Below are 27,701 nucleotides of genomic sequence, written 5' to 3'. Positions count from 1 at the left end.
CTTATGAGAAGGTCGTTGTTTACAAAAAGTACTTTTTCATGCTATGTTTAATCATGAGTAGATATAAGTAGTAAAGCGAAATATTATTAAATTTTACTGTAAATATTTAATTACGTCCTTCGCATAGGAACCAAATATAAAATTAGCACCTGCCAAGAAATGAGGGGTCGTGGAAATGACCATTTATTTATTTATTTCGACGGTGCGATTTATTTATGAATGGCGAACAATGTTATTTTAAACATAAATATTGGCCGCCCCCAACCACAGCCCAAAAACAAACCCACAGCTCGGAGGCATGGGAGTTGCTCGGAGTATGTTTAAATAAGTGAAAGACAACTTCGACTTTCTCATGAAAGTGGTGCTCTAGACTTCGTAATGCTCTCTGCCTGGTCTGATCGCGTACTTTGTCCGGGTTGGCACTATTGTAATACTGCTTTCCGTATTTGATCTATCACGGAAACGTTTGTCCCACGACAGTCTCCCTTCCCCCGGTTTTCTCTTGAAGCACCTCCCCGGATCGGCCTTCCTCTCCGCCTTAAAATGTGTGTAAGTCGTTTTTAGTGCCATAACCTCGGTTCACGTCTGAGGCTCAAGCACAATCGATGCGGGCGGCTGTGATATACCAAAAACATTCTGGCGAGTGACTTGGGTCTTGGAATCGACGTCGGGCCAAAAACTTAAATATTTACTTAAGTAAGAAGGTCGATTAATCCAGTGATGCCTAAAAAGACTCCGAAGTCAGAGAATACTTAGGAAACCTTAAAAAACATGAAATCATTGGCTTTTGCGAACTTGTACTAAGCACTGAACCAGAGTGAACGGTGTGCTGAAATTTGTATATCTTTATTTTTATTTTACAATTTCCCACCGACCGGATAACGTGGCGGTATGTGACCGTGGGAGTGTCCCTGGGAGTCAACGCGGCGGCGGCGCATCATGGCGCTTGAACACGGGCATCCAGCCTCCGCTCTGCCCTCGCTTTTCTCCTCGTCTCAGTGATTTCAGCGCCTTACTTCCAGTACTAGACGTGCATTTTTGTTATTTATTTTTAATACACCGTCCTGACATTATTGAAGACGGAAACGATCCTGCGGAGATTTTTCCTTTTGGCGGATGCGATTCTTAAGTAGTTGCAAGCCGACCGAACTGGGAGAAATTGTTCGGCGAGAGTAGGGAGCAATCCGAGGGGGCTTTCTGGAGGTAGGGTTCCCAGATTTCATTGAAATGTGGTTATTCACCATGCAAATGTTTTATTTAGATCTTAAGAGCCGCTGTGCGATGTATCCTTTTAAATGTTGCTGAGTTTGTACGGAACTCATCTGGCGCTTTCGCCTCAATGGTAAATCCAGCCAACTAGTTTGTCATTTGGGCATAAAACTTAGGACATTTGAGTTTGGAGCGGATCGGGTGTTTCTGCCCCAAACATGTGAATGTTGGTGTTTCATTTAACGTAGATTCCTTCCTGGCGCCTCGGTTATGTCGCTTTACAAGCCATTTAAGCTTTATTACTTGTAAAAATGTGACTTGGGATCACTGCGTGTTATTCGCTTTGCTCACCGTAAGCAGCTCTCAACTGGCTATGCTGCATAACACGGAGATGCCGGAAAGCCACGGGGCCCGTTTGCATTACGCCGTGTGAATACTGGCGATCTTTTGGGGCAGAAATACAACTCCGTAGGAACCGGAGCGCCTCTATCTAGCCCTTTTGTTTGCTGTTTGTTTTGCATGCCTTCTTTTTGTATTGTTGTTTCCAGGCGGTTGATCTTCCGAGGCTGGCCCCGTGTGCACTCTCCCGGCATGCTTTCCCGGTTATTCAGTTACATCTGGGATATCCAGTTACATCTGTCCCGTTTTTGCTCGGCGGCACTTTTCATCTGCCGAAACAAACGCGCGATTGCTGGCAAATACGTGTCACAAGACGTGATGGAGGTGGGGGGCAGGGGAAAGCCGGCTTACGCCCCGCCGGAGGTGCTGGAGGGCAGGAGAGCGGGAGAAGCCTCTTCGAAGGTGCCGGGAGGGTTTGACCCGGTGGGTTTGTCGGGTCCTAGACGCTGGTACACGCGTTCCCGGCGTCACTTAACGGACTATAACGGCCGCTGGATAATCAGCTGTTTTTTTTTTTTTTTTTTTTTTTTTTGATGATTTTGCCTGTTGCTGCTTCATATGCAGTTATTCACTCGTCAGTAGTTTTTAATTTCCATTGAAATAAGCGGTTTGAGCCATCGGTACGGATAGGCTGTAATTCTAAGTACCTGTCTGTCCAGCTGTTTCTCACAAAGTGGGCTGGGCATTAGCGCCGCTCGGACCGTTTCTGGATAAATGTGGCCGGGAACAGACCCTGCTTGAGTGAGGCTGTTAAACAAACCACCCCTAATGTCCCTCGTTGTTGGTACTGGGGCCATCGTGGGTGGAGGTTCAGATCTCACTGGAGGGAGCAGTTCTACCATTGCTTAAGGCACAGAATGACTTAATGTAATTGTGCACAGAGTCACAGCTCGCAGATGACTAACTTTGGGATAAACTTGCCGTTTCCCCCTAGCAGAATGCAGGCAGCATGGTGACAGGAGAGGCATGGGCGTGACCAGGCCATGCGCCCAAGAAGCCCCGTCCCCAAGCCCTGAGTGACAGAAGAGAGAGCCAGTGTGAGCTATGGACGAGTCGGCGCTGCTGGACCTGCTGGAGTGCCCCGTCTGCCTGGAGCGGCTGGACGCCACGGCCAAGGTCCTGCCATGCCAGCACACCTTCTGTCGGCGGTGCCTGGCGGGTATCGTGGCGTCGCGCGGTGAGCTCCGCTGTCCCGAGTGCCGCACGCTGGCACCCACTGCCGTTGACGAGCTGCCCAGCAACATCCTGCTGGTGCGCCTCCTGGACGGCATCCGCCAGAGGCCCCGGCGGCCCCGGGAGCAGGGCCACGGCCCAGGGCAGCTGCAGAGGGCGCAGGCCAAGAGCACCCCAGTCCGGGTGAGTCGGGGTGGGCGGTGCTGAGGCTTCTGGGTGGCCTCCTCCGATGTGTGACTGATGATTGCATCTGGTTAACAGGTGATGGTGTGTTTGGGGTCTGGTTACAGTGTCACTCTAGTTAGCGGGTCGCCCTGCGATTGGCGTCCGGTTGGCGGGTCGCCCTGCGATTGGCGTCCGGTTGGCGGGTCGCCCTGCGATTGGCGTCCGGTTGGCGGGATGCTGTGGATGGATGCTGACTGATAAATTCTCCAGCTGAAAGTGACCCTTAAACCCACAGGGAGTGACCACCTGTCACTGGTATCGCACGGCTTTTCGTCCGGTTCTCTCCATTCTGGGCCGGAATTGGAGCCCATGGACACCCCTTGTGAGTGGGTGGTGCAGGCAGGGTCATATCTGAAAGGATACTTGTGTGTGACCGGTCCCTGATCCTACCTTTTCCCCCTAAATGCAGAACCCCCACGTAATTCCAGGGCCTCTGTGATGCACAACTTCCCCAGTTGCCCCCTGAGAGGGCGTGTTTGCCTAAATGGCGCTGTGCTGTGTACCATGACCTGCCCCCATGCCCCAGTTTGCACTGGACCCTTGCGTGGGTACATGTTTGGTCTAGTGAGTCTATTAGTCCTGTTCTGAGTCTTCCTCCATTCGCATTGGATTTTACAGCCTCGCCAACCTGCCGCTGACCTAACGCTCTTAGATTTAAGTCCTTCAGGGGAAGGTAACGTTTACCAAAGCCGGTTGAGTAAACACCTGCCTATTTGGGTTAAATCATGGGTGTGTGGGTATGCTTTTCTGCCCCGGGAGAGAATGGGATCAGGTTGTGTACATTGAGCTGGCAGTCCGGTTCTAGAACATTCTCCGAGAGATTAATATTTGATGAAAATTCCAGAGTGGACTCTGTGAAAGTCTTGCCGTTCATCGGAGGATGAATCCTGCAAAGTGAAGAAGACAGATCTGGTGGTTCGATGGCACGATCAAGGACAGATTGGCTCCTTGAAATGGAACGGCATCTCATTCTGTGTTCTGCACCCTCATGTTGTGCGTCTGTGTGTGTGTGTGTGTGTGTGTGTGTGTCTGTGTGTAACCAATAATGAGTTGAGGAGTCTCTGAGTTCCTCAGAATGAACTTCCACCTGTCTGGATCAAATGGATGGTACCCGGACCTTCCCACTGACCCTGAGCTTGGGTGCCGGAAAAGCCAGCGGATGTCTTACTAGTGGCATTTTCTCACTAGCTGTCAGCCAATTGCAGATCCTGCTTAAGGGTGCCGTTCTATTTTAGCAGAGAGGAAGCATTTTCAGCTGTGGATTGAAGGCGGGGAGCGCCAGGTGAATATTCCGGCGCCCGCAGGCGGGGGAGTTGTGTGCTCGGCCCGTGTGTGAGGGTGCATGCTCACGACTCGGCTGCCTTCCAGGCGTTTGTTTCGAGCTTTGGTGGGTTTTTGTTTGTTGTTCTTTTCTTTTGGTGTCGTCTTTTTGAAGGTGCCAAGGCCACCGCTTGAGCTTCAGGTGGGGTCCAGTGGGGCTTGTTGGAACACTTCTGCTGTCTGCCTCAGAGGGGTGGGTCTTAGTGGGGTGGGTAGAATGTGGCCACCGTCATCTGCTCTCTGATTGGTCACACCGAGATATGGGGGTGGGGTTTGGGCAGTGTCTTTTTCTTTTTTCTTGTGAACCTTGTCGGTGGACTGTAACTTTACCTGGCGTGGGTGTGCGTGCGCATGCTATCCGCCCGTTTTCTGCGTGCGGCTGTGGAAGCTGAGGGTGGGTTGGCGGGGGGTGGGGGGGGGATAATTACAGGGTCGGCCTTGTCCCCCAGCCAGCTGGCGCGCTCAGGCTTGCTTGAGAGGCTCCCTGCGGTCCTCAGCGTGCCGCCCGCCAATCGGCATGCAGGTGGGCGTCAGCGCAGGTATGTGTGCGTCTGCGAGAGGGGGGTGGGGGGCACTAGTGAGCATTCTGAGGGGGGTGGGTCTAAGTGACGGCTAATCTATTAATCTGACGTGTGGTGGTGTGATTACTGGGGGGGGGGGGGTCCTAGACCCCGCTATCTCTGGGAGCTTATGACACCTTCTGGGTTCAACGAGATGGAAGGAGTTCGGCCTCAGGGGGGGGGCCCAACCCCCCAGTCACTCCAGGAAACTGCTCTCGCACACTGTGGGCCCCAGGTGTCTTAGGGTGTACTTACACCAGCTGATCCATGCCGTGCTCGTCTGACCCCCACAGTCCTGTTTATTTGACTAGTGTGATCGCTCCGGGCAGGGCCTGCTTGGAGAGATGGACTGGAGCACGATTAGTCAAATCGGGCACAGTACGGATGTAGTGTCATCGCTAACTATGGCAGAGTATGGAACACATACATGACATCACTGATGTGACCGACACACCACATACACGTCTGTAATAGCGTAATAAGTACCAGCACTAAAGAAATGTAATACCAAGCAGCGCTAGTCTGCACAAGCCGGTGATTGATATTTGGTAAAATGTGGGACTGCGTTCTTATACAAGCGGCATGAATAAATAAAAATCGCTGAGTTGGCTACTTGATAAATCTGTGTGTGTCACTGTGCCCAAAACGACTCCAAAAAAGCCATGAAATAAGGACGTTAATCGTGAATTCCACTCTGCCGTGCGATAGCACTTTACTTCCAGTGTTTTCTTCAAAACAAAAAAGGTGCATGGTGACGATGAACGTGTGCTCGGGCCAGGCACAAACCAGCGGAGATGGGGGGTGGGGGGGCAGGTCTGCACTCGTACCACTCAATCCTCCCCCCCCCCCCACGTTTATGAGTGCCCCTAGAAGTCGAGCACGTACAGTTTGTCATCCGAAGGTTGTGACCCGTCAGTAACCGTGACGATGCCTCATGGGGAGAGAGGGGGTCCCTTGTGTATTATAGGTGTCAGTCTGAGAGCCTGTAATTCATAAGGATGTTCCTGGGCGGTGTGTTTGCGCGGGACGGTCAGAGAGCAGATGACGGCGATCGCCGTCCGCTGTGTGTGCACATGTGTGCCTCTTGGCAGTAGGGGGTGCACCAGAGGGTATGTGGGGCTTGTTGGAACACTGCCTGAGCCAGCGGCATTATGGGAAAGTGAATGGGGGGGTGGGCACAATGGGTGAATATTTTGGAGTGAATGACTGGTTCTACGGGATCTTCCTGTTATACCCCGAAGGATTCTGCCAGAAAAGGACAGGAGGAGAACGATGGTGGGGTGGTGAGGAACAGGTGCTCTCTCCCACCCCCCCCCTCAAGTAATTGATAATTGTTTTGTTGTCCCTCCACGATTGGTTTTCTGTGGCACCTTTTCTTGATTCGCTGTTGGCTAGGAGTGACCTCTGACCTCCCAAACCGTGTTTTCATAGTGTCCACCCAGAACTTTCTGGATTGAAGTCTGCTCCTTTCACCTGGGGGCTCACACTTCTGTTAGAACAGCTGTGGGGGTATCCCAAATTAGAGCTTTGACCTTTGACCTTGCGTCTGCCCCCCCCCCCCCCCCCCCCACTTACTCCCAGTACCTTGGTGGTAAAGGCGCCAGTCTGAGATTGACACTGAAAGTGTAATTCGGCCTTGAGCTAGCAGGACAGCTGTGTGTGTGTGTGTGTGTGTGTGTGTGGCTCTCTTTTTGAGAGTGTGCCGAAGTTGGGGCTGTGACGGCATTGCAGCCCTATCCCTCCCTGATCAAAGTGCCGGTGGCTTACCTACCATTTTGTTGTCGGCCCCCGTCTGCCCGGCTGTGTGCGTGCGAGAGCTTCAGGTGAGATCAAGTATCGGCTTCCAGAAAGAAGGCTGTTTTCTTTTTTTTGGTGTGTGTGTGACGGAGACTGTGCGTGTTTTCTCTGGGTGTGGGGGCTTTATACGGTGTGTGTGTGTGTGTGTGTGTGTGTGTGTGTGTGTGTGTGTGTGTGTGTGTGTGTGTGTGTGTGTGTGTGTGTGTGTGTGTGTGTGTGTGTGTGTGTGTGTGTGTGTGTGCGTGCTTGTGTCTTATTCTCTGTCTCCGTTTCACTGTGTCGTTGGGTTTCGATCACAGACCTGAAATCTTTGTCCAGCCCGGCTTGCTAGTTTCAGGGGTGGAGTGGATTTAACACCCCCACCCCACCCCCCCCATTCTCGCCCATCAGTCAGCGGTTGCTGGTGATCACCATGGCAACGGTGGACTTGTTTGCAAAGTCTCCGTCTGCGTTGCACAGGAGCACTTTGAGGGAATACGTTGCCGCGTGGTCCTCCCCTCCCCTGAACGCGGCCGATGGTGGCTTTAGCTGTATGACAGCAGGGGGGTCTATGTGTTGGGATGCATTGGCTGGGGGGGGGACCCCTCTCTCTCGCCATCTATTGACCTGAGACGCCCTGGAAATGTTTAAAAATGCGACCAGCTGGTTTGTCATGACGCTGACGATAGGTGTCACGAATGCCGCTTTTATTTGATATGATATGATATGATTAATCACACATTCATCTTCTGTAATGCTTATCAGACGGTGTGTCAGGGCAAGTCTGGAGCCTGTTTACGAAAGTGCTGGGAAGAGGCTGAGAATCCACTAACTGCAGGGCTGTATTTATGAACAATTTGTATATAGAGTTTGAAATTTTACTTAATTAGTTCTATAGATTAATACAATTAATTTACAAAGCTGTTTTTTGCTGGAAGGATTCAAGTTTAGATAATTCAATGGTACAGCAGCATGTTCCAGGCTGATGTGCCCCCTGCTGGCTGAAGAGGGTGAAGCGTGAGCATGTTTGTGTTTGCAGTGCCAGCCCTGTGTTAAGGTGGCTGGCTTTGCTGTTCTGCCTGCCTTTCTCTCCCTCGGAGCGCTGGGCGTGCGGCACTGGCATGTTGTTCTAGCCGAGGGGTGGGTGGGCACACTGCTGGAAGACTAGTGTTTCACACCTCTGACCCCCCCACCCCCAGTCAGCTCGTCTGCCAAGGCAAACATGGCCCCTTTGCACTTGCCCAGAAGGTGCCCCCCCCCCCGCCTTGTTGTTTCTGGGTCCCTGTGAAGCCCCCCCCACAGGCACTGCAGTCCGGTCTCTGTTACCAGTCACTGAATCTCCTGTACGGTTATCAGGGCGATTTTCCCTCGCAGGCCCTGCCAATGACACAGTTATGTGTTTAAGTATCATGTCCCTTGGATATGATTAAAATTTGTATTTTTGTACAAGAACCATCTAAATGTGCTGTTTGATGCGTCCTGAGACACATGACTGGGATTTTGCGGTGGTCAGTCATGGTGTCCAGGAGGGGCTTGTTGGAGGTCATGGTGGAATGGGGGTGAGGGGAGGTCATGCAGCTCGTCTGCGTACGTTTTCCTTCCTTGCTGAATGTACAAAATGGACGTGTGTCCTCCATGAGAAGGTTCTAGAAGCTCCCTCTCACCTCCCCAGAGCGGACTCCTGACACCAGTCTGCAAATGCGACATCTCTGTTTGATTAACCCACCCACCACCACCACCACCACCACCCTGAGTTCATTTGGGGTGCTTTTCCACCACACCAGGTGCCATACTTATGACACGGTACTTTCACTACATTCCCTTTTCCATTGTCTCCAGTGAAGAACCAGTACCAAAAGTTCCAGTATCAAAAGTGCTAAACCAGCTGGGGTACTTCTTGACTTTAAACGCTTTCTTTGTCGATTGGTTATGCAAATAGCCTCCATCTGAAACACAATACGCTGGATGTCTTGAAAAAAGTTGCAAGTAACGATACACAAATATACCCCTCCTCATGTTGTGATGTCATTCAGCACCAGTACCAGCTTTTACACCAGTGGAAAACCAGTACCTCTAAGTACTATACGGTGCCTGGTGTAACACATCTTTTTGATTAGTCCTCCCCCGGGAAAAGAGGGGAACAGAGAGAACTCTTCAGAGTTCTGCAGACCAGAGCATAAACGTCCGTGCGGCTCATTTAGAAACGCCCCCTGCCCACACGCACATGCACACGCTGAGGTCACCTCCAGGTCCCAGCACTCAGATGTAGACTTTTGGCTCCAGAAAGTTCTGTGGTTGAAACAGAGCTCTGTGATTCTAGGCTCCAGGTCACACTGGTCAGACACTTCTGCAGTTTTAATTATGGATGATTTTAGGTAATTTGGAGTGTGTAGTTTAACGATTGCAGATGGAGCTCTCCAAGTGTGGTAATTCACTGCTGTGTGTCCATTATGAAGCACATAATTCTTAATGGGCACTGTGGAGACATTCTTTGTCTGTCTGTCCGTTCGTTCAGCCCGTCATCCATCCTGCTGTGCAGTTTCGTCCATGATTTGGGTGGCCATCTTTGTCCCCTCACCCCCCCCCCCCCCCCCCCAACCATGCATTACACCCCCCATCCCCATTGCAGGGAGCTTGCATCAGGAGTATTGCATCGGCGGATGCATGAGTGAAGCCGAGCGACCGCTATAAAAGCGTGTCGATGAATAATGTACACTTTCAAACCCTTCCCACTTAACAGTGCCCCCCCCCCCCCCCCCCCAAGTATCTAGCCATAGCACAAAGGCTGTCGGTCCTGATTGTTATCTTTGAGAACATAAGAGGGCTGCGCTCAGTTTGACCCAGATCCAGGTGAAGCGCTGGTTCTGAACATTTCGAGGGTTGGTCATTATAAATGGCCAGTGGGGTCCTGTGGTTTAGTGTGACATCAAGGCCCCCAGGACAACACCCCCCCACCCCCCCAGTGACACCTCAGGCAGGGATGGGAGCCCTGACGAGGGAGCGCAGGCTGCGGGGTGCCATGAATATTTTACAACAGGCCGGGGGAGGACGTGTCGTCACTTTTATCGACCCCCCAACCCACTTCCTGTGCTTGTAACCTGAATTCGCCCCCCTCCACCTCAAGTCATTTTTAATGTGGAAAGTGGAACACATCAAGCCTTCATGGGCCCCGACCCAGGTGACGAGGCCCCCGAGGGCCCGATTGTATTTGGGGTTCTGGGGATGTTCGTTCTGGTTAATCCTATGAATCTCCCCCCCCCCAAGCCCTCGCCTCCTGAGTTTTCTTCATTGATTCTCCTTTGAGTGAGCGATGGTTCCCCCCACCCCTGCTGACTCCCGTCTCTCCAGGTCAGAGTCCAGCCCCCCGGACTTTGCCTGAGAGCCTCTCATTTTATCGCAGTTTGCCTTTAAGTGGAATCATTTGAAGATGGATTTAAAGACATCGATTTTTACAGCCTGTTTACTAGCTCTGGCTCCTGTCTCCGATTACCCGCTTGCCCGTCCTGTTGAGTGAGAGTGTAACAGCACCTCGGGGGGTTGGGGGGGGTGCTGCTGCCATGTGTGGTCCAGATCCCCATGTGTTGCACAGTCTGCCGGCTTGCTCATACTCCCTGCTAAACTCTCCCTTTGCCCCTCCTTCCTTTCACGGCTGCCATCTTGCTTCGTTCTGATTGGCCTGTGCAGTCACACGCTCTGGTGACGCGACCAAAGTTGACCGATAAGTTTCCTTTTTCTGCCCTCATGCGTGTCGGTCTGTTTGCCCTCTGAGGAGAGAAAAGGAGAGAGAGAGACAGAGCACGAGCAGGGAGGAAAAAATGGTGCAAAGGCACTGTGCGAATCTCCAGTAGAAGGAGCGTGCTGGTTTCCGGGCTGTATTGTCCATATCATGGCCTATTTGTGTCAGATTGACGTACAGTTTTTACCCATCTACACTGTTTGGCTGTCATATGACCATGCTGGCCGTCATGTGACCTGAATAGTCCTTCAGCTTGACAGTCCAGGTCTTTGCTGTCATGTTATTAGGGGTATGGGCTCGTCTCCCCCGAGCGAGTAACGCATTTGAGGTTTGTGCCATGGTGTATGGAGGCGGAGTGAAACACAGGAGATGGAGCACCGCTGGGGGGTGGGGTCTAACCTTGGGCTCCTTACTGGCCACATTGCTATTTCTCGTTACGGGTGTCGGAAGCCCGTGGCATCCATTATGAGATTGACAAGTACAGGGTTGTAGGTTCAAGTCCCAGGGAGCGCACACAAAATTCCCTCTACTGTCAGTCACTTGAGACCTTAATTGTGCAGTTCCCCTCCCCCACCCTTGAGGTCTCTGTCATTTCTTTTCTGTCGTGTCGTACGCCCCTGATGTCAGGATGGGGAGATGCTGGAGGCGCCTGCGATCGCTTGTGATGCACTTCTGTACATCTACGCAGTGTTTGCACATGGGGGTGACTCACTGTGTGTGTGTGTGTGTGTGTGTGTGTGTGTGTGTGTGTGTGTGTGTGTGTGTGTGTGTGTGTGTGTGTGTGTGTGTGTGTGTGTGTGTGTGTGTGTGTGTGTGTGTGTGTGTGTGCCCGCACGTGGTTTACAGCTCTGTCGCAATATGTGCCCAGTGCCCCTCCCTGTGCTGCTTTTCTATCCCGCAATTTGTCTGGGAGAAGGGGGTGCGACTGTCCGCATTAAGGGCCTGGGAATGACCCTTGCGTGCGACAGACGGCTTCCTCTGCATTCCTGTCATCCCCCGTGATTTACCCTATCCGTCGCTGCCCCCCACTGTCTCCTCTCTGAATCCAGTTTCCCCCTCGATAAACACCTTGGACTTTGATCCTTCTTAATTCCATGTCTGACATGTCGGGGTGGGCGGAACCAGACAGGTCAGAGGTCAGCGCTGTCTCTTATGGCCTGTTGTTTTTAACTCGAGCAGTGATCGAGTGTCGTTTAGTGGGTGTCTTCCTCGTACACCAGCTCAGCCAATAGAATCGCAGGTCTGAGGGTGAGCCGGTCACCCAGGTGGACGTTTTTGCTTAACCCATCCAGGCCTTCTGTTATGGAGCCACACCCATGGGTTTCTGGGTAAATATTGTTTTGGATCTTTTCTTTTTTTTTGAGGTGGTGACGCTCGTCTATATATAGTCTGTTTGAAAGCAGCCCGTAGGCAAACCGAAGGTCTGGGATTTCCGAGCGCCGAGGGGCGTGACTTCCGCAGTCATGAAGGTTGTGTTTGGGTTCAGCCTCTCCGACCGCCTTTGTTTGCGTATTTTGGCCATGGGACAGAGGGCGCTCTCCTTAAAAGCCCCCCAGGCGGCCAAGGCGGGAACGCGGAGTCTCTTTGGAGTGGAGGGAATAGGCGTCCCTTGTGTGTGAGCTGGGGGGAGGAGAGAAGAGTTTAGGATGGAGACACAAGGCATCCGTTGTCGGCATATTACTGAAGTTTCCAGAAGCTAACCAGACCCGACCCCGATATCCAGACCCACCCCAGCCGTGTCGGGTATCTTTAGGTCCTGGGTTGCAGCACCACACCTGCCCGCAGTCGAAGGTGAAGCTCAGGTTTGGCTCGGGCCCATTTGTCTCCGGGCCTGTGTGCGGAGGTCCGCTTGTAACTCCAAGCACGGCCCCATTCACCCCGAGCCCCTGAAAAGGCCCGTGTGCAGGATGCTGTCGGGGGGCCGAGGAGACCGGGTCCATCTCAATGAGCTCCTTTCAGCGCTGGGGTCCAGGTTGGCTCCTGTCCAGCTGGAGGGAGGGGGTGCTGTATGGGGCCACCCACAAGCCGCTCGGATCCTGAGATCCCCCCACCTCCCCTAGGGCCTGCGACGTTTTCATCATGTGACTTCTATGAAAGCTGGGGCTTCAATCTAACCATCTAAACATCAGCTCCCACCTCTGCTGTACTGTATTTTGAAATACTGCGTATTGTGAAAACTTCAGGAGTTTCGGAACGTCTGACCTTCCGGTATCCATGGCGACTGAATCTGGTTTGAGGAACCTGTCAATGGGTGTCAGCCAGAGTGGAGCTTTGGGCTGGTGTGGAGTGGGATGGCTGCACAGTGACAGGTTTTTCTTGGAGCAGTAACCCCCCCCCCCCCAAAAAAAATTATTCTACTGTCACATGAGGGGAGAAGTGTGGGTTTCTTTTCTTGAAGCGAGTTAACAGCCAGAAGGGTGTGTGTGTGTGTGTGTGTGTGTGTGATGTACATCTCTTCATGCTGCTCTCTGAACAGGTTTAATTTCAAAATGAATGCGAAATGCATATTAATATATATTTCCAGATTTTTTTTTTTTTTGGTGGAGCACTAGAACAAAGAAGATAAAGTAAGATAATTGTATGGGATATTAATTATTTCCTTTGGGCAATAACACATGCAGCAGTGACTGATTACTTGACCTAAAATCTCTCTCTCTCTCTCTCTCTCGTCCTGCCTGCCTCTCTCTCAACTACCCCCCCCAGGGCATCCCCCAGCTACCCTGCGCCAAAGCCCTGTATAACTATGACGGCAAGGAACCGGGCGACCTGAAGTTCAGCAAAGGCGACATCATCATCCTGCGCCGGCAGGTGGATGAGAACTGGTACCACGGCGAGCTGGCGGGGGCACATGGCTTCTTCCCCTCCAGCTTTGTGCAGGTGATCAAGCCCCTCCCCCAGCCTCCGCCCCAGTGCAAGGCGCTATATGACTTCGAGCTCAAGGACAAGGAGGCCGACAAAGACTGTCTGCCGTTCTCGAAGGTGAGAGGTGATTGGGCTATGCCCCGTGGTGTGGGGGTGTGGCCAACTGGGCCTCGCGGGTGGGACTGTTGGAAGGGGCGGGGCTTGTGCTTATTACCCACTCTGGGGGAGAAAAACCGGGGTTGATGAGGGCTCAGATCCTCAGAGACGAGCTATAAATAGCCCCCGCTGCCACTCTCCTCTGCCTCTGTTGGGGAATCTGTGCTTCGTTAGCGTTTTGCTCGTCTCATGTGCTTGCGCCCACGGGGCCGGCCTAGAATAGCTCCACGCGGCTGGTGCCTTTGCCGTCATGCCTCTGTGTTCACATCTGTACCCCCGCAAACCCTAAGGGTTCCCCCGAACTCCGGATGCCTCAACAGTTTCTCACGTCCAAGAAGCCGGCGGAATGTTCCGGTAAAACTAGACGGTGATGCTGAGGCTTGGTTGGCACTCGGGGGTCATTCGGGGAAAATGGAGCACCCCCAGCCAGGCACGCTTTGTCCCTGTTCCAGACCCGGGGACGGTGTGGGTCTCTCCCGCTCGTTAATAAATGTCCGCCTCTCATTATCAGAGCTGTCGCATTCTTTGTTGCGGCCCTTTGTTTGCCAGCTGGACAGGATTTGGGTCTCCTTCCTCCGTATTTGCGGCACGGGTCGCAGTCTCATTGTTGCTGTGGGAACTTCTATTGGACCAGGTCCTACGTAGACGGTTCCCCGGAATTTGGCCGCTAGAGAATCGGCTGTTATCTGCCCGCCGAGTGTAACGGCCAGAAAAGGCGCTTTGAAGTCATTCCTTGATTCGATGAAAGAATGGTGTGTGGAGGACAGTAAGATGAGGAACAGAAACACATCACTGGGGTGGGTGTTTCGGGGGGCGTGGAGGACTGTAGGGGGGGTCACTTTTGGAGGTGGCACCGGGACGGGGGCTAGAGCAAATTTAGCGTGAGCTTTTGCTTTTTGCATTCCAGGACGACATCCTGACTGTGATCCGTCGGGTGGATGGGAACTGGGCAGAGGGCATGCTGGGGGATAAAATCGGGATCTTCCCCATATCTTATGTTGAGGTAAGGATTCCAACTCGGACCTGCATGGGTGTGTCCCCCCTCCCTGACTCACTAGGGTTGCCCCAGAGCTGGTAGCAGCCGTGTGGGACGTACTGAAAGCTGATTCCGGCCCACTTGCAAAAAAGGAACCTCCCCACCCCCGCTGGCTTGAATGGCTGGGCTGAACACTGGCTGTCCACCCCCGCCACCCCCCCCCCATGGCTTTGTGTTTTAAAGATTGCTTGCGTGACTTGAAGCTCAAAAGCCTCCCTGATTGTGTGTGAGAAGATGAAAGCCTTCATGGAGGCCTCCTCTGAAGCGACAATTCCGCTGACGCATTGCTGAAGACCAGCCCTCCTCGCCCCCTGTGGGCCCCCTTGTACCCCCCCCTCCAAGTGCTTTAAAACTCATCTATATCGTGTCCCTCTACATGCCTATTCCCCTAGAACACACCCATTAATTGCTGGTGGTTGAGGCAGTCCCATTGGATGCCCCCCCGACTTTCCCTCTCAATTCTCTTTTGTACGACTTGTTGCTGTATTTGATTGCGAATAAGCCCCTCCCTCTAGCACTCCACCAACCAATGCTCTGACTGTAGCAAGAAGTCCTGCCCCTCCCTCTAGTACTCCTATGAATGCCCTATAGTGAGTAGTCTTGCCCCTCTCCCTAGCACTCAGCCAGCCAATGCCTGGACGGTACCCAGCAGACGTGCCCTGCCCACTAGCACACAACCAGCCAATGCTTTGATAGTATCCGACAGATTTGCTCCAACCGCTCACACTTCTTCAGCCAATACACTGATAGTAGCTGGCCGCCTTGACCCGCCCACTCACCGACCCCATCTCCTTCCCAGTTCAACTCAGCGGCCAGGCAGCTGATTGAGCTGGACAAGCCGGCTTCGGAGGCGGTAGCTGAGGCAGGCAGCGAGGCAGGGCTCCAGCGGGCAGGCGAGGCCAAGAAGAACGCTAAGAAGCGGCACTCGTTCACATCGCTGAGCACGGCAGGCCGTACCACCCAGGCACCCCCCCAGCGTCATTCCATGGAGATCAGCGGCCCCGTGCTGATCAGCTCCAGCAACCCCACGGCCGCGGCACGCATCGGCGAGCTCAGCGGGGGGCTGTCATGCAGTGCACCGTCACAGGTAGGGGGCGCTCATGCACTCGCATCAGTTTGCTGAGATTACCAATATTTCCAGCTCTTCAAGCAGACTGTCACCTCTGCCCAGACTCTTGACGCTGCACCCTCTCTGGTCACATGGTCTCATTGGGGGGTTTCCACGGCAACCCCAGATCCATCAGTAGCTCTCAGCTGTTCTGCGGTTGCTAGGCGCCAGAGAGGATTTGGTCCCCAAGGGCCTGATGGTGTGGATGGTTAGGAGGCTGGGCCTGCTTCTCCTCTTCTTCCTCCTGTATTCTTTGGCCTGTTTTTTTTTTTTTTTGGACAGGGGGGCAGGCATAGTGTTCTTAGCGGCCCATTGGCCCATCGGAGAGAAGGCCTGGCACTGGTGCCTTCAACCGTGAAATTGTTGCAGCTGCACTGGGGAACGTCGGTTAGATTATGGGTGTCCTTGAGGCGAAGTGTGAAAGTGGGTTTGCTCTTGCGCGTTTGCACACACACACACACACACACACACACACACACACACACACACACACACACACACACACACACACACACACGCGCACACAGTCTTGCCCAAGTTTTCATATAGAATGTGAGGGGATCGGTAGCCAGAACCTGTCTGAGATGACCTCTGTGTCCGTTCCAGAGCATTTCGAATGCCGTGGTTGAGCGTCTGTCTGCCGTTCCTGCAGCACATGCCAGGGTTCACATTCTTGCTTTTTTATTCCTGTCCCTTGGCCCAGAATTCCACAGCACTGTGGCCTTTGTTGTTCGGGGCGGTTCTGACCGGTGTTTCTTTCGTTGGGCTATTAGCTTAGCGTGTTGTTTGTCCTGTTACACCACCAGGGGGCAGGGCATTAGGATATTTGGGTTCACTGGGGGTCACAGGGCCTTTCAGGAGCCCCCATTTTTTCTGAAGGGGTTAGACTGCTGAATTTGAGCCCCACGTGACCCTCTACTTCCAGTTGTCATACATCCATCTGATAAATGTCTTGCACCTGGAGTACAGGACCCCCCCCCCCAATCACCATGTCAGAGCCAATGGTTGTGAAGTGAGCCCAAGGCAGCCTGGGGCCTCCGTGAAAATTGCCCCCCCCCCCTCCCCCCAAGCTGCAGTTTGAACACATCCAGGCGTACCGCCTTACATTAGTGTGCTTTTCCACTGCACCAAGTACATACTTTTGGTACTTCTGCTTTTCCATTTTCCAAAAGTTCCAAACCAACTAGGGTGATACTTTTGGTACTTCGGTACTTTGGGGTGGAACTTGAAACGCCCCCTTATTATATATTAAAATTTATTTATGTGTTTTAACTTGATAAACGAGCAAGGTCTTGCAGTATGAATATAATGTATACGCTTTGTCTGCGGAGCGGCATGTAATCACGACTGAGCCGATGGTTCTTCTCTCTCTCTCCCTCTCTCTCTCTCTCTCTCTCTCTCTCTCTCTCTCCCCCAGTGGCATTGTGGGTAATCGTCTCCCATGCTCACTCTCAGTCGGTGTCCCGCACTCGTGTAGTCAAAATTTAGTAGAAAAGCACTGATTGGCGAACGCATACAGTGCTCATGCAGAAGCAGCAGAAGTACACTGTAATCTGTTTTTTTAAAAACTGAATTATACTAGATAATCTTGATTAGGAATAATGATTAAAATTGCGAAGCTTGCTAAGTTTTTTTTTTTTTTTTTTTTTTTTTTTCTCGTGTGACAGTAACAGAGTAAAAAATATTTCAGCAGAACTTGAACTCCCTGCGATAGTGTCTGCACAGAAGTGAAAGTAAGAAAAAGCCTGATCTTAATCTAGCTGAGTAGTGATGTAAGAATTGTGAGTGCATAACAATGTGATGTTGGTATTAATATCGCACATCATCCAGCCCTATAATATACTACAGCCATTTTTCTAATTCAGTACAAAATACCCCCCTCATGTTGTGATGTTATTCGATACCAGTTTTTACACCAGTGGAGAACCAACACCGTGACGTACCGTGTTTTTGGTACTTTCTGGAGGTACCAAAAGTACGGTACCTGGTGCAGTGGATAGATGCCCTAGCTGAACCTCTGTTGGCCTTAAGGTCTCCGGATGGCTTTGGGTGAGTTTTTCTGTGCTGATTTCCGGCACCCCAGTAACGTCAGCGAGTCGGATGGAGAAACCCTGACCCTCCCCTTCTTCCCCTTTGCAGGTCCACATCTGCACCACTGGACTGATCGTGACTCCTCCTCCCAGCAGCCCTGTCACCACGTCGACAGTGTTCACGTTTCCGACGGAAACCAGCCATGCAGTGGTAAGGCCTCTGACCTCCATAGGTGCCTGTACCCACTATGACCACTAAGAGGTGGTATCCCCGAGATTCCTGGGAAGTTACTCCGGCTTCATGGATGCCTTTCCTTAGTGTTTTTACTTTGAAAGACGAGGCTTCAGCTTCTGCCATTACTGACCGCATGTGAACTTTCCAGATCAGCCCCCGTTTCCTCGTTGAAGTCCATGCCAGGGTTGCCCGCTGGCGGGAGGGGCAGGGTTGTCCTGACTCTTTGCTCGCTCACGTAACGCACAAGCGGCAGCTGTTTGCCACTGCAGCTTTGCCAGACCGCGGTTTGCAAAATGTGCCCAGGCTTGTCGCTAAGCAACATGCAAACAGCTGGTGGCACAGCTGAGGGCCGAGGGGCGTTTGAGGACGGGACCGCACCCAGCAGCTGGTCACGTCCTGACCTCCGAAAGCCCGGCGTGGGCGATGCCGCTTCACCAAGCAGACAGTGTTTGTGCAGCCAGGGAGGGGAATTTCTGTTGTACCTTTGGGTGGGGTATATGACTTCAGCAGCGTCTGTGACCCCTCCCGGGCTGAGAGATTGAGGTTTGGCTGCCTGTTCAAACCCCAGTACAGAGTGGAAAAGTACCACAGGCAGTGTAACTGAACGGAGCACAGGGTCTCTCAGGAGGAGAGCAGCCAGCCTGGTAGCGGAATGGTACCCTTACTCCCCATGCACGCCCTAAGATGGCCACTGCCCCTTCCTCTGCTGGTCAGGCCCGTCTGTGACGGATAAAAGCTTTGCGGGAGGAAGGGACGGAAATTTCTATCTGTTTCATGGACAAAATGCAGGCATTTTAAAATCTTGCACATAACTAGAATTAATTAGAACTGATTAAAACTAATCATAAAGAGAGCTTGTTTTTGTTCACTTTTTAATTCCCACGATACTTTTCACTAGGTAGGAGGAGTGTGTCTGTCCTCAGATACCTCATTTTGGTCTGCTTCTCTCCCTGACCCCTATAATTCACTTAGGAGTCTGTGATGATGTCACAGAGGTTGTGGTGTGGGAGGACCGGGCGTTTCCGTCCAGTCAGTCTCTATTGGCTGGCTTCTTCCATCTCTCCATTGATCTGAATAAGTGTTTTTATAAAGCCGCAGCACCCAAGGCGAACACTGGGGGGAGCCGCTGGCAGTCCAAGGCACTGATTACAATGAAGGTTCGAGTCACATTAGCAAATCTGCTCTTGTCCTTGGTACCTTGCAGAGTATCTTACTAAAATGCCATCTTGTTGGATGGGCAAAGTAGAACTGAAACGGCAAATTGGAAGCAAGGGATTTAACTGCGTAAATAAAGCAGTCATCCCTGTCTTCAGCTGCAATGCATTTTGGGTGCTGACATCTGCGTGTGAGCATCAGGCTGTGGGTGATATCGGAGCTCCGTGTAACAAAACTGGGGGGTCTGCTTACGCAATTATTACTACCATAAAAATGAGTGACTCACTGTGCAACGGCAACTGCTTCAAGTTTGGCTTTTTGTTCAGCTGTCATTCTGTCTGTCTGCACAGAAGGTGCAGGACTGTGTTTAAGAGCCTGTTTGTGGAAGTTTGAATGTCTCTCTCTCTCTCTCTCTCTCACTCCCTCCCCACCCCCATATTTGCATGTGCAGGATGGCCTCCCCCCTCCACCACCCCCACCTCCTCAGATCCTGGCCATCGGAGCTGCCGCCTCATTGGTCTCCGGCCAGAGACCCATCCCTGTAGCCAGCGAACAGGGTGGGAGACAGAGACCCACGGTGTGAGTGTACCCAAAGGAAGGTGTTTGGGGGGGGTAGGCGCTTATGGTCAGCCTCATAGTGGTGGTCACTGGTAGGGAGGAAAGACCAGTGGACATGTGGTTAATGGTTGGGAGCGAGCAGAGATGGAGGAAGTGTCCAGGCTTGCTGCCGTAGAGCTAAGAGACTAGAAGGGCAACCTCACTCCCTGTTAACTAGTATAGCCTCAGAATGTTTTTGTTATTGTAAGCCCTCTGACATCTTAAGGCTGATTAATACTTCTGCATGGAATCGACCCCTTAAGTACTAGGTTGCCGCAGACCCTACGGCATAGACTGACATGCATCTCCACAGAAATGTAACTAGACTTTGGGCCTTTGGGGAGACGCAGACAACTGTGATAGATAGCATTCCTTTTTTTGTGCAAAGAAAGCGTACATCACAGATGTACTTATATTGCTGATTGAAACTGAAGCACTATTTATATCTAGCATCAAATAACCCACCCTAGGCGGCATAGCAACAGGTCTACAAAACACTTAGGATGACAGCACCAGTTTCACGTCATACTTTACAAAACTAAAGAAAGTAAACTAGTATAGACATTAATGGTAGAAGGGAGGGCTTTCTACAAGGTTATGGAATGTGACTGGGAATTTTGAATAGAATTTTTGCCCGTTCAACCAGAAGAGCATTTGTGAGGTCAGGCACGGATGATGGACGTGAAGGTCTGGCTCAGAGTCTCCATTGTAGTTCATCCCAAAGGTGTTCGATGGGGTTGAGGTCAGACCTCTGTGCAGGCCAGTAAAGTTCTTCCACACCGATCTCAATCAATCACGTGTTTATGGACCTTGCTTTGTGCACTGGGGCACAGTCATGCTGGACAGGTCCTTCCCCAAACTGTTGGAAGCATAGAATTTTTCCGAAATGTCTACACATTAAGAATTCACTGAAATTAAGGGACCTAGACCAACCCCTAAAAAAAACAACCCCATACCATTAACCCTCCTCCACCAAACTGTACAGTTGGCACAATGCAGTCAGGCAGGTAACATTCTCCTGGTATCTGCCAAACCCAGACTCATCCATCAGACTGTCAGACAGAGAAGTGTGATTCGTCACTCCGCAGAACACATTTCCACTGCACCCATAGTCCAGTGCCAGTGTGCTTTACTGCACTCCATCCAAAGCTTGGCATCGTGCTTGGTGATGTGAGGCTTGCATGTAGCTGCTCGCTCATGGAAGCCCATATCATGAAGCTCGTGTGTCCCAATACTTTTAGCCATATAGTGTATAACCAGGATTGGATAAGTGAATGTGTTTGTTAGTCTGTGTTTCAGTTGTGTGATTCACCAAGTGAATATATCGCAGGGTAGGAAGACAATAAATGCAACACCGAAATGTGTGTCACCTAACGTTTTGAGGGTGTAATTGTTGAGCGACACACACCATGGCGTGAGTTACACACAAGTATAAATTTTGCTTTTAGCCTTGCCTGATAACCGCCCCCCCTCCCTTCCCCAGGGGGGAGGGACCCAGGAAATCCCTGTTATAACCTTACCGTCACTAGCCTGTATCTGATTAAGGCCAGCATCTATGATCTATGTCATAAACATTCAGCACAATGACAGATCTGTAACCTGGGCGATATGCAGCCCAAAGCAGCTAATTAACTGTTAGATCGTTTGTGTTTTGGGTCTTTATCAATATGTGTACTGTGTGTGTGTTTTTTTTTTTTTTTTATAAAATTTTAATTGAACATGAACATGAACAAGCATTAACACAGAACGTAACAAACACCCTCCCCCTCCCACTGTTCCCTGAGACAGCACTTGGGGGGGGGGGGGGGATGAGAAACAATAATCCATCAGTGGACGAAGTCACTGGTACACCCTGCCTTGGAGAGAGGGCAGCTAAAGGCTGAGTGAAAAATAATGGTAGAAGTGGAAATTGTAAAAATAGATCAACAAACAAAGTCATCTAGTTTAATTCAAGGCATATGCCCCCCCACCCAGGTACGCGGCCATGTTCCCCTACAGCCCTCGGAAGGAGGACGAACTGGAGCTACGCAAAGGGGAGATGTTCCTGGTGCTGGAGCGGTGTCAGGACGGCTGGTTCAAGGGCACCTCTATGCTCACAGGGAAGATCGGCGTCTTCCCCGGCAACTACATGGCCCCTGTCGCCAGGTCGGTGTTTATACTGCACACGCCCACGTCAGGTGATTCGTAGTGACGTGTTTGGCAGGGCGTGAGGGAATGGTCTGGAATCATCCTAATGGAGCCAGTCTTCTGAAGAGGATCACACACACACACACAAAAGCCAATTTGGTTTCTCTCTCACGCAAACCTCTGTTTCTCTCTCTCTCTCCTGATTCTCCTGCTTATGGTACCTGTGACTGTATAATATATATATTTTTTTAACTCATTCTCCCTGACACTGAATCTGACTGCTGTGGCACTTTTCGATTGGAGCCTGAAAATGATGCACACATGCTTTCCATTCCTCAGGACTGGGACAAGTGGCACCCAGAATAAGGTACCCCTGACGATGTGTACCCCGGCTGGGAGAGGTATACCCCTGTTAAGCCCTACCTCCTCCCTGGGACCAGACCCCTCTAGCCCCATCCCTCCAGGGTCCCTGCCCACTGCCGTGGTCCCTGCTGCTCACATCCAGGCTGGGCAGCAGGCCAAGGCGCTGATGCACGTGAGCGGGCAGATGACGGTCAACCAGGCCCGCAATGCCGTTAGGACAGGTGTGTGCAAGTTTATTTGTGAAGGTCTCTTCCTGTTTATGTGCTAAAATTAATTTGCTTGATAAGTGATTTTAGCCACTGCGCCCCCTGCCGTTGTGAATGTGCTGGACTATTTTTTATTTTTTCTCCGCAGCCACTGGTCACAGTCAGGACCGGCCCACCGCTGCCGTAATGCCTGTCCAGGTCCACCTGCCCCCCCAGTCAGGCCCCACTGTCCCATCTGGCCCCTCCCGTGGAGCTGGGGGCGTGGCCATAGGCTGTGCAGCTGCCTCATTGACCCCCCCCAATGTCAGTGCCGCCTCTTTAGATGGAGAGACCACATCCCCGAGGCCAATGCCCGCAATTGTGGCCCCAGGGAACGGCGTCCCTGGCAATTGTTTGACTGCCAATGGCTCACTTGCGGCTAACAATGTCTTAGTCTGCCGCTTGGAGAGGGACAGCAAGGTGAGCTGGGGGGGGGGCTAATGGTATCCACCAGTGCTGCTTAAACCTTAATGGGAACCTCAGTTAAACTGTTAATGGCTCATCCTGTTGGATGGACCAGAGTTTCCTGCATCCGTCATGGTCATCAGTGACCATGAACACACCCTTGACCGCAGAGTGAATGCATCTCTCTCTATCTCTCTCTCTCACCCCATCCAGAAGGAGAAGAAGGGCTTGCTGAAGCTGCTCTCTGGTTCCTCCAACAAGAAGAAGCCCAGGCCATCTCCGCCTGGGTCGCCCTCACTGGAGGGGGAACAGGCAGCATCCACACTGCTCCAGGGGGCCGTGGGTCCTGAGGTCCCCTCTGCTGCCGAGCCGGATTCCGGCACCACTTCTGTTCCCTCCACGTCCTCCTCCACCTCCAGCTTTGCCCCTTCGACCGAGTCCAGCCAGCGCAAGAGTGCCGCCCTGGAGGCCACAGTCCCGATTGCCCCCCCGCCACGCCAGCCATGTTCCTCCCTGGTGTCCATGCACCAGGACTCCCGACCCATAGTGTGCGAGAGGTAGGTTGTGTCCCCTCCCACCGATTTTTTTTTTTTTTTTTTTTTTTTTTTTTTTTTTTTTTTTTTTTTTTTTTTTTTTTTTTTTTTTTTTTTCCCGCCTTGGTGTTGTCTGGATTGTACTGTTACTTAACCACCACCCCCTCAACAAACCTCCTTAGGTACAGGGTGGTGGTGTCCTACCCCCCCCAGAGCGAGGCGGAGCTGGAGCTGAAGGAGGGCGACATTGTGTTCGTGCACAAGAAGCGGGAGGATGGCTGGTTCAAGGGCACCCTGCAGAGGAACGGCAGAACTGGCCTCTTCCCGGGCAGCTTCGTGGACAGCGTTTGACCCGGCCGGGGGGAGGGAATGGGTCCTGGGTGGGAGGCGGAGCCACAAGCGGCTTGTTGACAGTCTTTAATAGCCGACCGGAAATCTGACTGGGAGATCTGTGCAGACAAGGGGACGAGGAACGGCAGGCCACAGAGATAACGCCCTTCAGTGTCCGTGCAGTGAATTCCCCCCCCAACACAGCGTGCCTTTATCTCTCCATCTGCTTCAACACGGAGAGGAGCGACGCCGCCAGCAGCACAAGTGACCGCTAACCAGCAATACTGTCAGTTTAACTTATCTTCTCGTCCGTCTTCTGCAAACTCACCCCATGTCACCCGGTGACCTGATGCTGGTGCCACGTCCCCCCACCTCACCAAGGACGAATGACAGCAGAAAGCAGCCAAGTTCGTGCCATCTGGCTGTGGCGACGCTGGCAATTCGAGGGGGGGGGGGTCAAAGGTCATGCCACTAGAGCCCCACTCCCCTGCAGTTTTAAAAAGGTCAACGTATGCAGCGGCCAATGACATTTCAAGGCCAGTGGCTGCATGACATCACCTCTCCCTGGCGTCTGATATGCTGAAGGGACGCGGCCTTGTTTTTCAGAATCCTCATTGGGTCTGAGGTGTCACCTGGGTAGTTGCCATGGAGTCGAAGGCAGTCCTGTAAATGAAGGCAAAGATTCTCAAACTACTACGCTGCTCTTAAGATGTAGACCAGTGCACACTCCACACATTTTTACACTAAATTCCAGCTGGTGTATTTTTTTTGTACATTTTTATGGTTAATGTTAGTTAAAGCACAAATCTTCGCTGCTTATTGTTAAGTGTTTTTCCTTGCTGATGAAGCTCCGGTTCCCAGAGGAACCACAGGAACAATCGCACCGCCATAACCAACACCGAGAAAGAAATATTAATATATTTACTTTTTATACTCGCATTGATTTTTACGGAATAGAACTTTCTGGAAATCTGGGTAGGTCTTTAACACTACTACATTCAGCAGAGAGCTGTGAGGTTTTCCACAACTTTCTCGAATATTTTGAACGTTTGCCGATGGCATTGATGTCGGTGGCCACAGCTGAGGCCACCCATAGCTGGGAAATAGTTTCTCCATTGTTGCTTTGACGTTTCCTCAAGAACCGGATGATTCCCTTTGAGGCCCCCTGGTGGCCGAACTGAGTAACCACAAGGACATGTTTTCCTTCCTGAGGTCTGGGCTTGCTGGTTACTTTTATGCTGCAGTAATGTCTGTGAAGCTAATCTCGTGACGTAGACTTGAATAAGATGGGTATCGGTTTGATCCATTTCTTGTTTTAAAGCACAATATGTGGCAAATAGTGTGTTTGTTGTCATTCGTCCTCCTGACAGCATGGGGGCGGAAGGGGCCGTTCCCTTGTTTCCTTTAGCCAGTGGCATCAAGAAATTGAGCCAATAAAACATCCCCATGTCAGAGCCATGACCAGGGGGCATTCGGCACCTTGCGTTCCTGGACTGGCATTGTTAAGCTCTACACCCAGGGGGTCAGAGCAGGAATGGGACCCCCAGATGGCACTACGAAGAGCACATGGACACATTGGCTGGTTTTGGGGGGGGGGGGCATATTGGTGAGTTGGTGTGATATTGTAGGTTTGTTGTATTTTATATTTCAATATGTTTGTACCTGGAAGGAGGGGTTGGTGTAAACTTACACGAGTTATGACACACTGATCACATGGTGGACTGTCCCCCCCTCTAGTGTCATGAATCTCACACACACACACACACCCCCCAAAAAATGTACATACCTGACTGTGCTGCTGTTCTACCTGCCCACCCATAACCCCCCCAGAATCAGAATCCTCAATGAAACTCTTTTTTGATGTACCAAGCGCTCCATTATCATGTCTGTCCCTTGAAGGACTAGGTGATGTCATTCTCATTGTGGGATGTTAGTCGATGTAGATCTAGAGTTTTTCCTAGGGAAGAAACAGCATTTGGCTTAGGCTTTCACTATAACAAATGTCGCAGGAGGACGAGGCTGTTCTACCGGGCAGATCCTTCTAATCATCACTCTTTCTGTGTAGCTTCGATAGTCGGCCGTTCGTTAGCTTGGCAGCCTCTGTCTCGCTGCAGCCCCCTAGCTGTGTTGATCTGTGCAGGAACATGTTGGTTCTTCGGAAAGACCCGGCATGTTTTGTAAACGATGATGGTAATAAAAGGTTAATGGTTTCCTGGGGTTTGTTTATTTCATTAAGATGTTCTCACCATTTCCTGGACTCTGTCTGGTGTTTGTCTGGTTTATACATTCATATCTATTAATAACATTATGAACAAAGGTACAACATCATGAACTTCTGGGTATTTGGAGTTCATCTCCATGTCCCGAAAGGCCATTCTTTCTACAGCTACCCAAACCAGAGCCCTCCCCTACCTACTGGCAATCGTCATAATCTTCAACAGAAGTCTGTAGATGGGTCTGGAGAGTTACCCATATGACTATAATCCCCCTCCTTTCAGCTCTTGGCACCCAGTGTTTCCTGTTGCCCCCCCCCCCCCCCCCCCCCCCCCAATGTTAAAACGTGTCCTGGGCACTTAATTACGCTGCTAATTGTCTCGACATGATGTTGGGGGGGGAGGGGGAACCAATGAATGCTGACAGCAGCAACTGAGAGGGGGGCGCCAGGGGGGCAAGCGAGTACGTCCTGTTTATGGCAGGCGTCACACTGACAGGGGTTTTTTTTTGTTTTTTTCCCCTTGCATGTGAACATGCACCATCTGATCTGGAAGCAATTAGCTGTAAAAGCAAGCCCGCCCCCCCCGGCCCCTTTGTGGCAGCGGGGTCAGCACCGGGATCAGCACCGGGATCCGACGCAAACACCTGCTAGCTGGGCCTCCAGATCGGACATCCTGGATGCCTCTGGCTCCTCGCTGGCGTGGGCTCAGCCAACACTGCAGAAACTGTCACTGCAGAAACTGTCACTGCACTGGTGCTGAATGCTACCGCAGTTGCTCCTGTACACAAAGGAGAGGTGTCGGTCTGTAAAGCTGTATTCAGTCCCTAGGAGGGAAGGGAGGTCTCCGTGAGGCTGTATTCTGTGTTGGGGGGTGTTCTCTAAAACTGTATTCAGTCATGGGGGGGTCAGTCTCTCTAAAACTGTATTCAGTCATGGGTCAGTCTCTGTGAAGCTGTATTCAGTCTTGGGGGGGTCAGTCTCTCTAAAACTGTATTCAGTCATGGGTCAGTCTCTGTGAAGCTGTATTCAGTCTTGGGTGGGTCAGTCTCTGTAAAGTTATATTCCTTTTTTTTTTGGGGGGGGGGTCTCTGAAGTTGTGTTCAGTCCTGGGGGGTCAGTGTCTCTGGGGGCTATATAGTCTCCCAGCCCTTTAGTCTTGGTTACGAGTTTGCAGACCGCCATGCCGGTCTGTAAGCATTTAGGACTGATTGCACAGCTGCTCTGGGAGCAGCCTGAAGGCCGAGAGCCGCGAGCCTCCCTGTGTGCGAGGCAGCACCACCCTGCGCCGTCTGCGTGTTCGGCGACTGATCCAGAGCGTCGTCAAGGCGCCCGCCCCACCTCGCTAATCCGCGTCATGCTTTGTGCTCCGACTGACACGTGACAGGTTACCCGTCGACATGTGACGGCGCTTGGCGAGACCGCACCTGGGGGAGCATGCGGCTGCTTAACGATCTGGAGGCGAGACAGACGGGCTCGGTCCGGCAGACGGCGGGGGCCCCTCATCATTCCCCCCCCCCCCACCATTCAGCCTCCTGGGGGGGGGGGATGGTTATTATAATATATTTCACTCTGTCAGCCTACAGGTTGGAACATCAGGGGTGCAATAAAAATGCAGTCGACTCCAATTATCCTTAACAGACGTGTTCCGCGCGCCGTCGATGCCCCCCGGGGGCGGAGAATGAATGAGCGTCGAGGGAAGGAGACAGGGGAACAAATTGAGCGTTATACAGCAAAGGTAAATGACACCACTTTTTAATTTCAATGTGGTGCATTTAACCCTATATATCATGGGGGGGGGGGGGGTTGCAGTTCTGGCATGGCTTCTCCGAGTCCTAACACGGGGTGGGGATGCTCACCTCATGCCTTGGAGAATACAGATTAAATGAGGCTGGTGAACATGAAGATA

The 27,701-nt window shown here is 51.8% G+C and overlaps 1 protein-coding gene across 5 annotated transcripts; it reads left to right on the top strand.

Annotated features, from left to right (window-relative positions):
- Positions 1–366: 366 nt before the first annotated feature.
- sh3rf1 (SH3 domain containing ring finger 1) lies at positions 367–25,790 on the top strand. Of its 5 annotated transcripts, none has more exons than XM_049024216.1 (12): positions 367–545; positions 2,546–2,964; positions 13,102–13,377; positions 14,324–14,419; positions 15,252–15,539; positions 17,700–17,801; positions 19,432–19,559; positions 21,552–21,722; positions 22,044–22,288; positions 22,422–22,732; positions 22,931–23,274; positions 23,433–25,790. In XM_049024216.1, exons 2-12 carry the CDS (start codon positions 2,653–2,655, stop codon positions 23,599–23,601), a joined length of 2,442 nt encoding a protein of 813 aa, XP_048880173.1. In that variant the 5' UTR covers positions 367–545; positions 2,546–2,652; the 3' UTR covers positions 23,602–25,790. The 5 variants fall into 5 exon arrangements, with proteins under 5 accessions (XP_048880173.1, XP_048880192.1, XP_048880182.1 ...); XM_049024235.1 differs by having other exon boundaries at positions 2,543–2,964; XM_049024225.1 differs by having other exon boundaries at positions 367–549; positions 2,543–2,964.
- The last annotated feature ends 1,911 nt before the right edge of the window (positions 25,791–27,701 follow it).

The sequence above is a fragment of the Brienomyrus brachyistius genome, chromosome 1 (genome assembly GCF_023856365.1).
Source record: "Brienomyrus brachyistius isolate T26 chromosome 1, BBRACH_0.4, whole genome shotgun sequence".
Lineage (NCBI taxonomy): Eukaryota > Metazoa > Chordata > Actinopteri > Osteoglossiformes > Mormyridae > Brienomyrus > Brienomyrus brachyistius.
This window is presented reverse-complemented; position numbering and strand designations above follow the sequence as displayed.

Excerpts from the sequence above, each read along its gene's own strand:
- sh3rf1 (XM_049024216.1), top strand. The coding sequence starts at position 2,653 with ATGGACGAGTCGGCGCTGCTGGACCTGCTGGAGTGCCCCGTCTGCCTG. Across the intron at positions 19,560-21,551 it reads GGGAGACAGAGACCCACGGT|GTACGCGGCCATGTTCCCCT; the intron begins GTGAGTGTACCC and ends CCCCCCACCCAG. Across the intron at positions 23,275-23,432 it reads CGACCCATAGTGTGCGAGAG|GTACAGGGTGGTGGTGTCCT; the intron begins GTAGGTTGTGTC and ends AAACCTCCTTAG.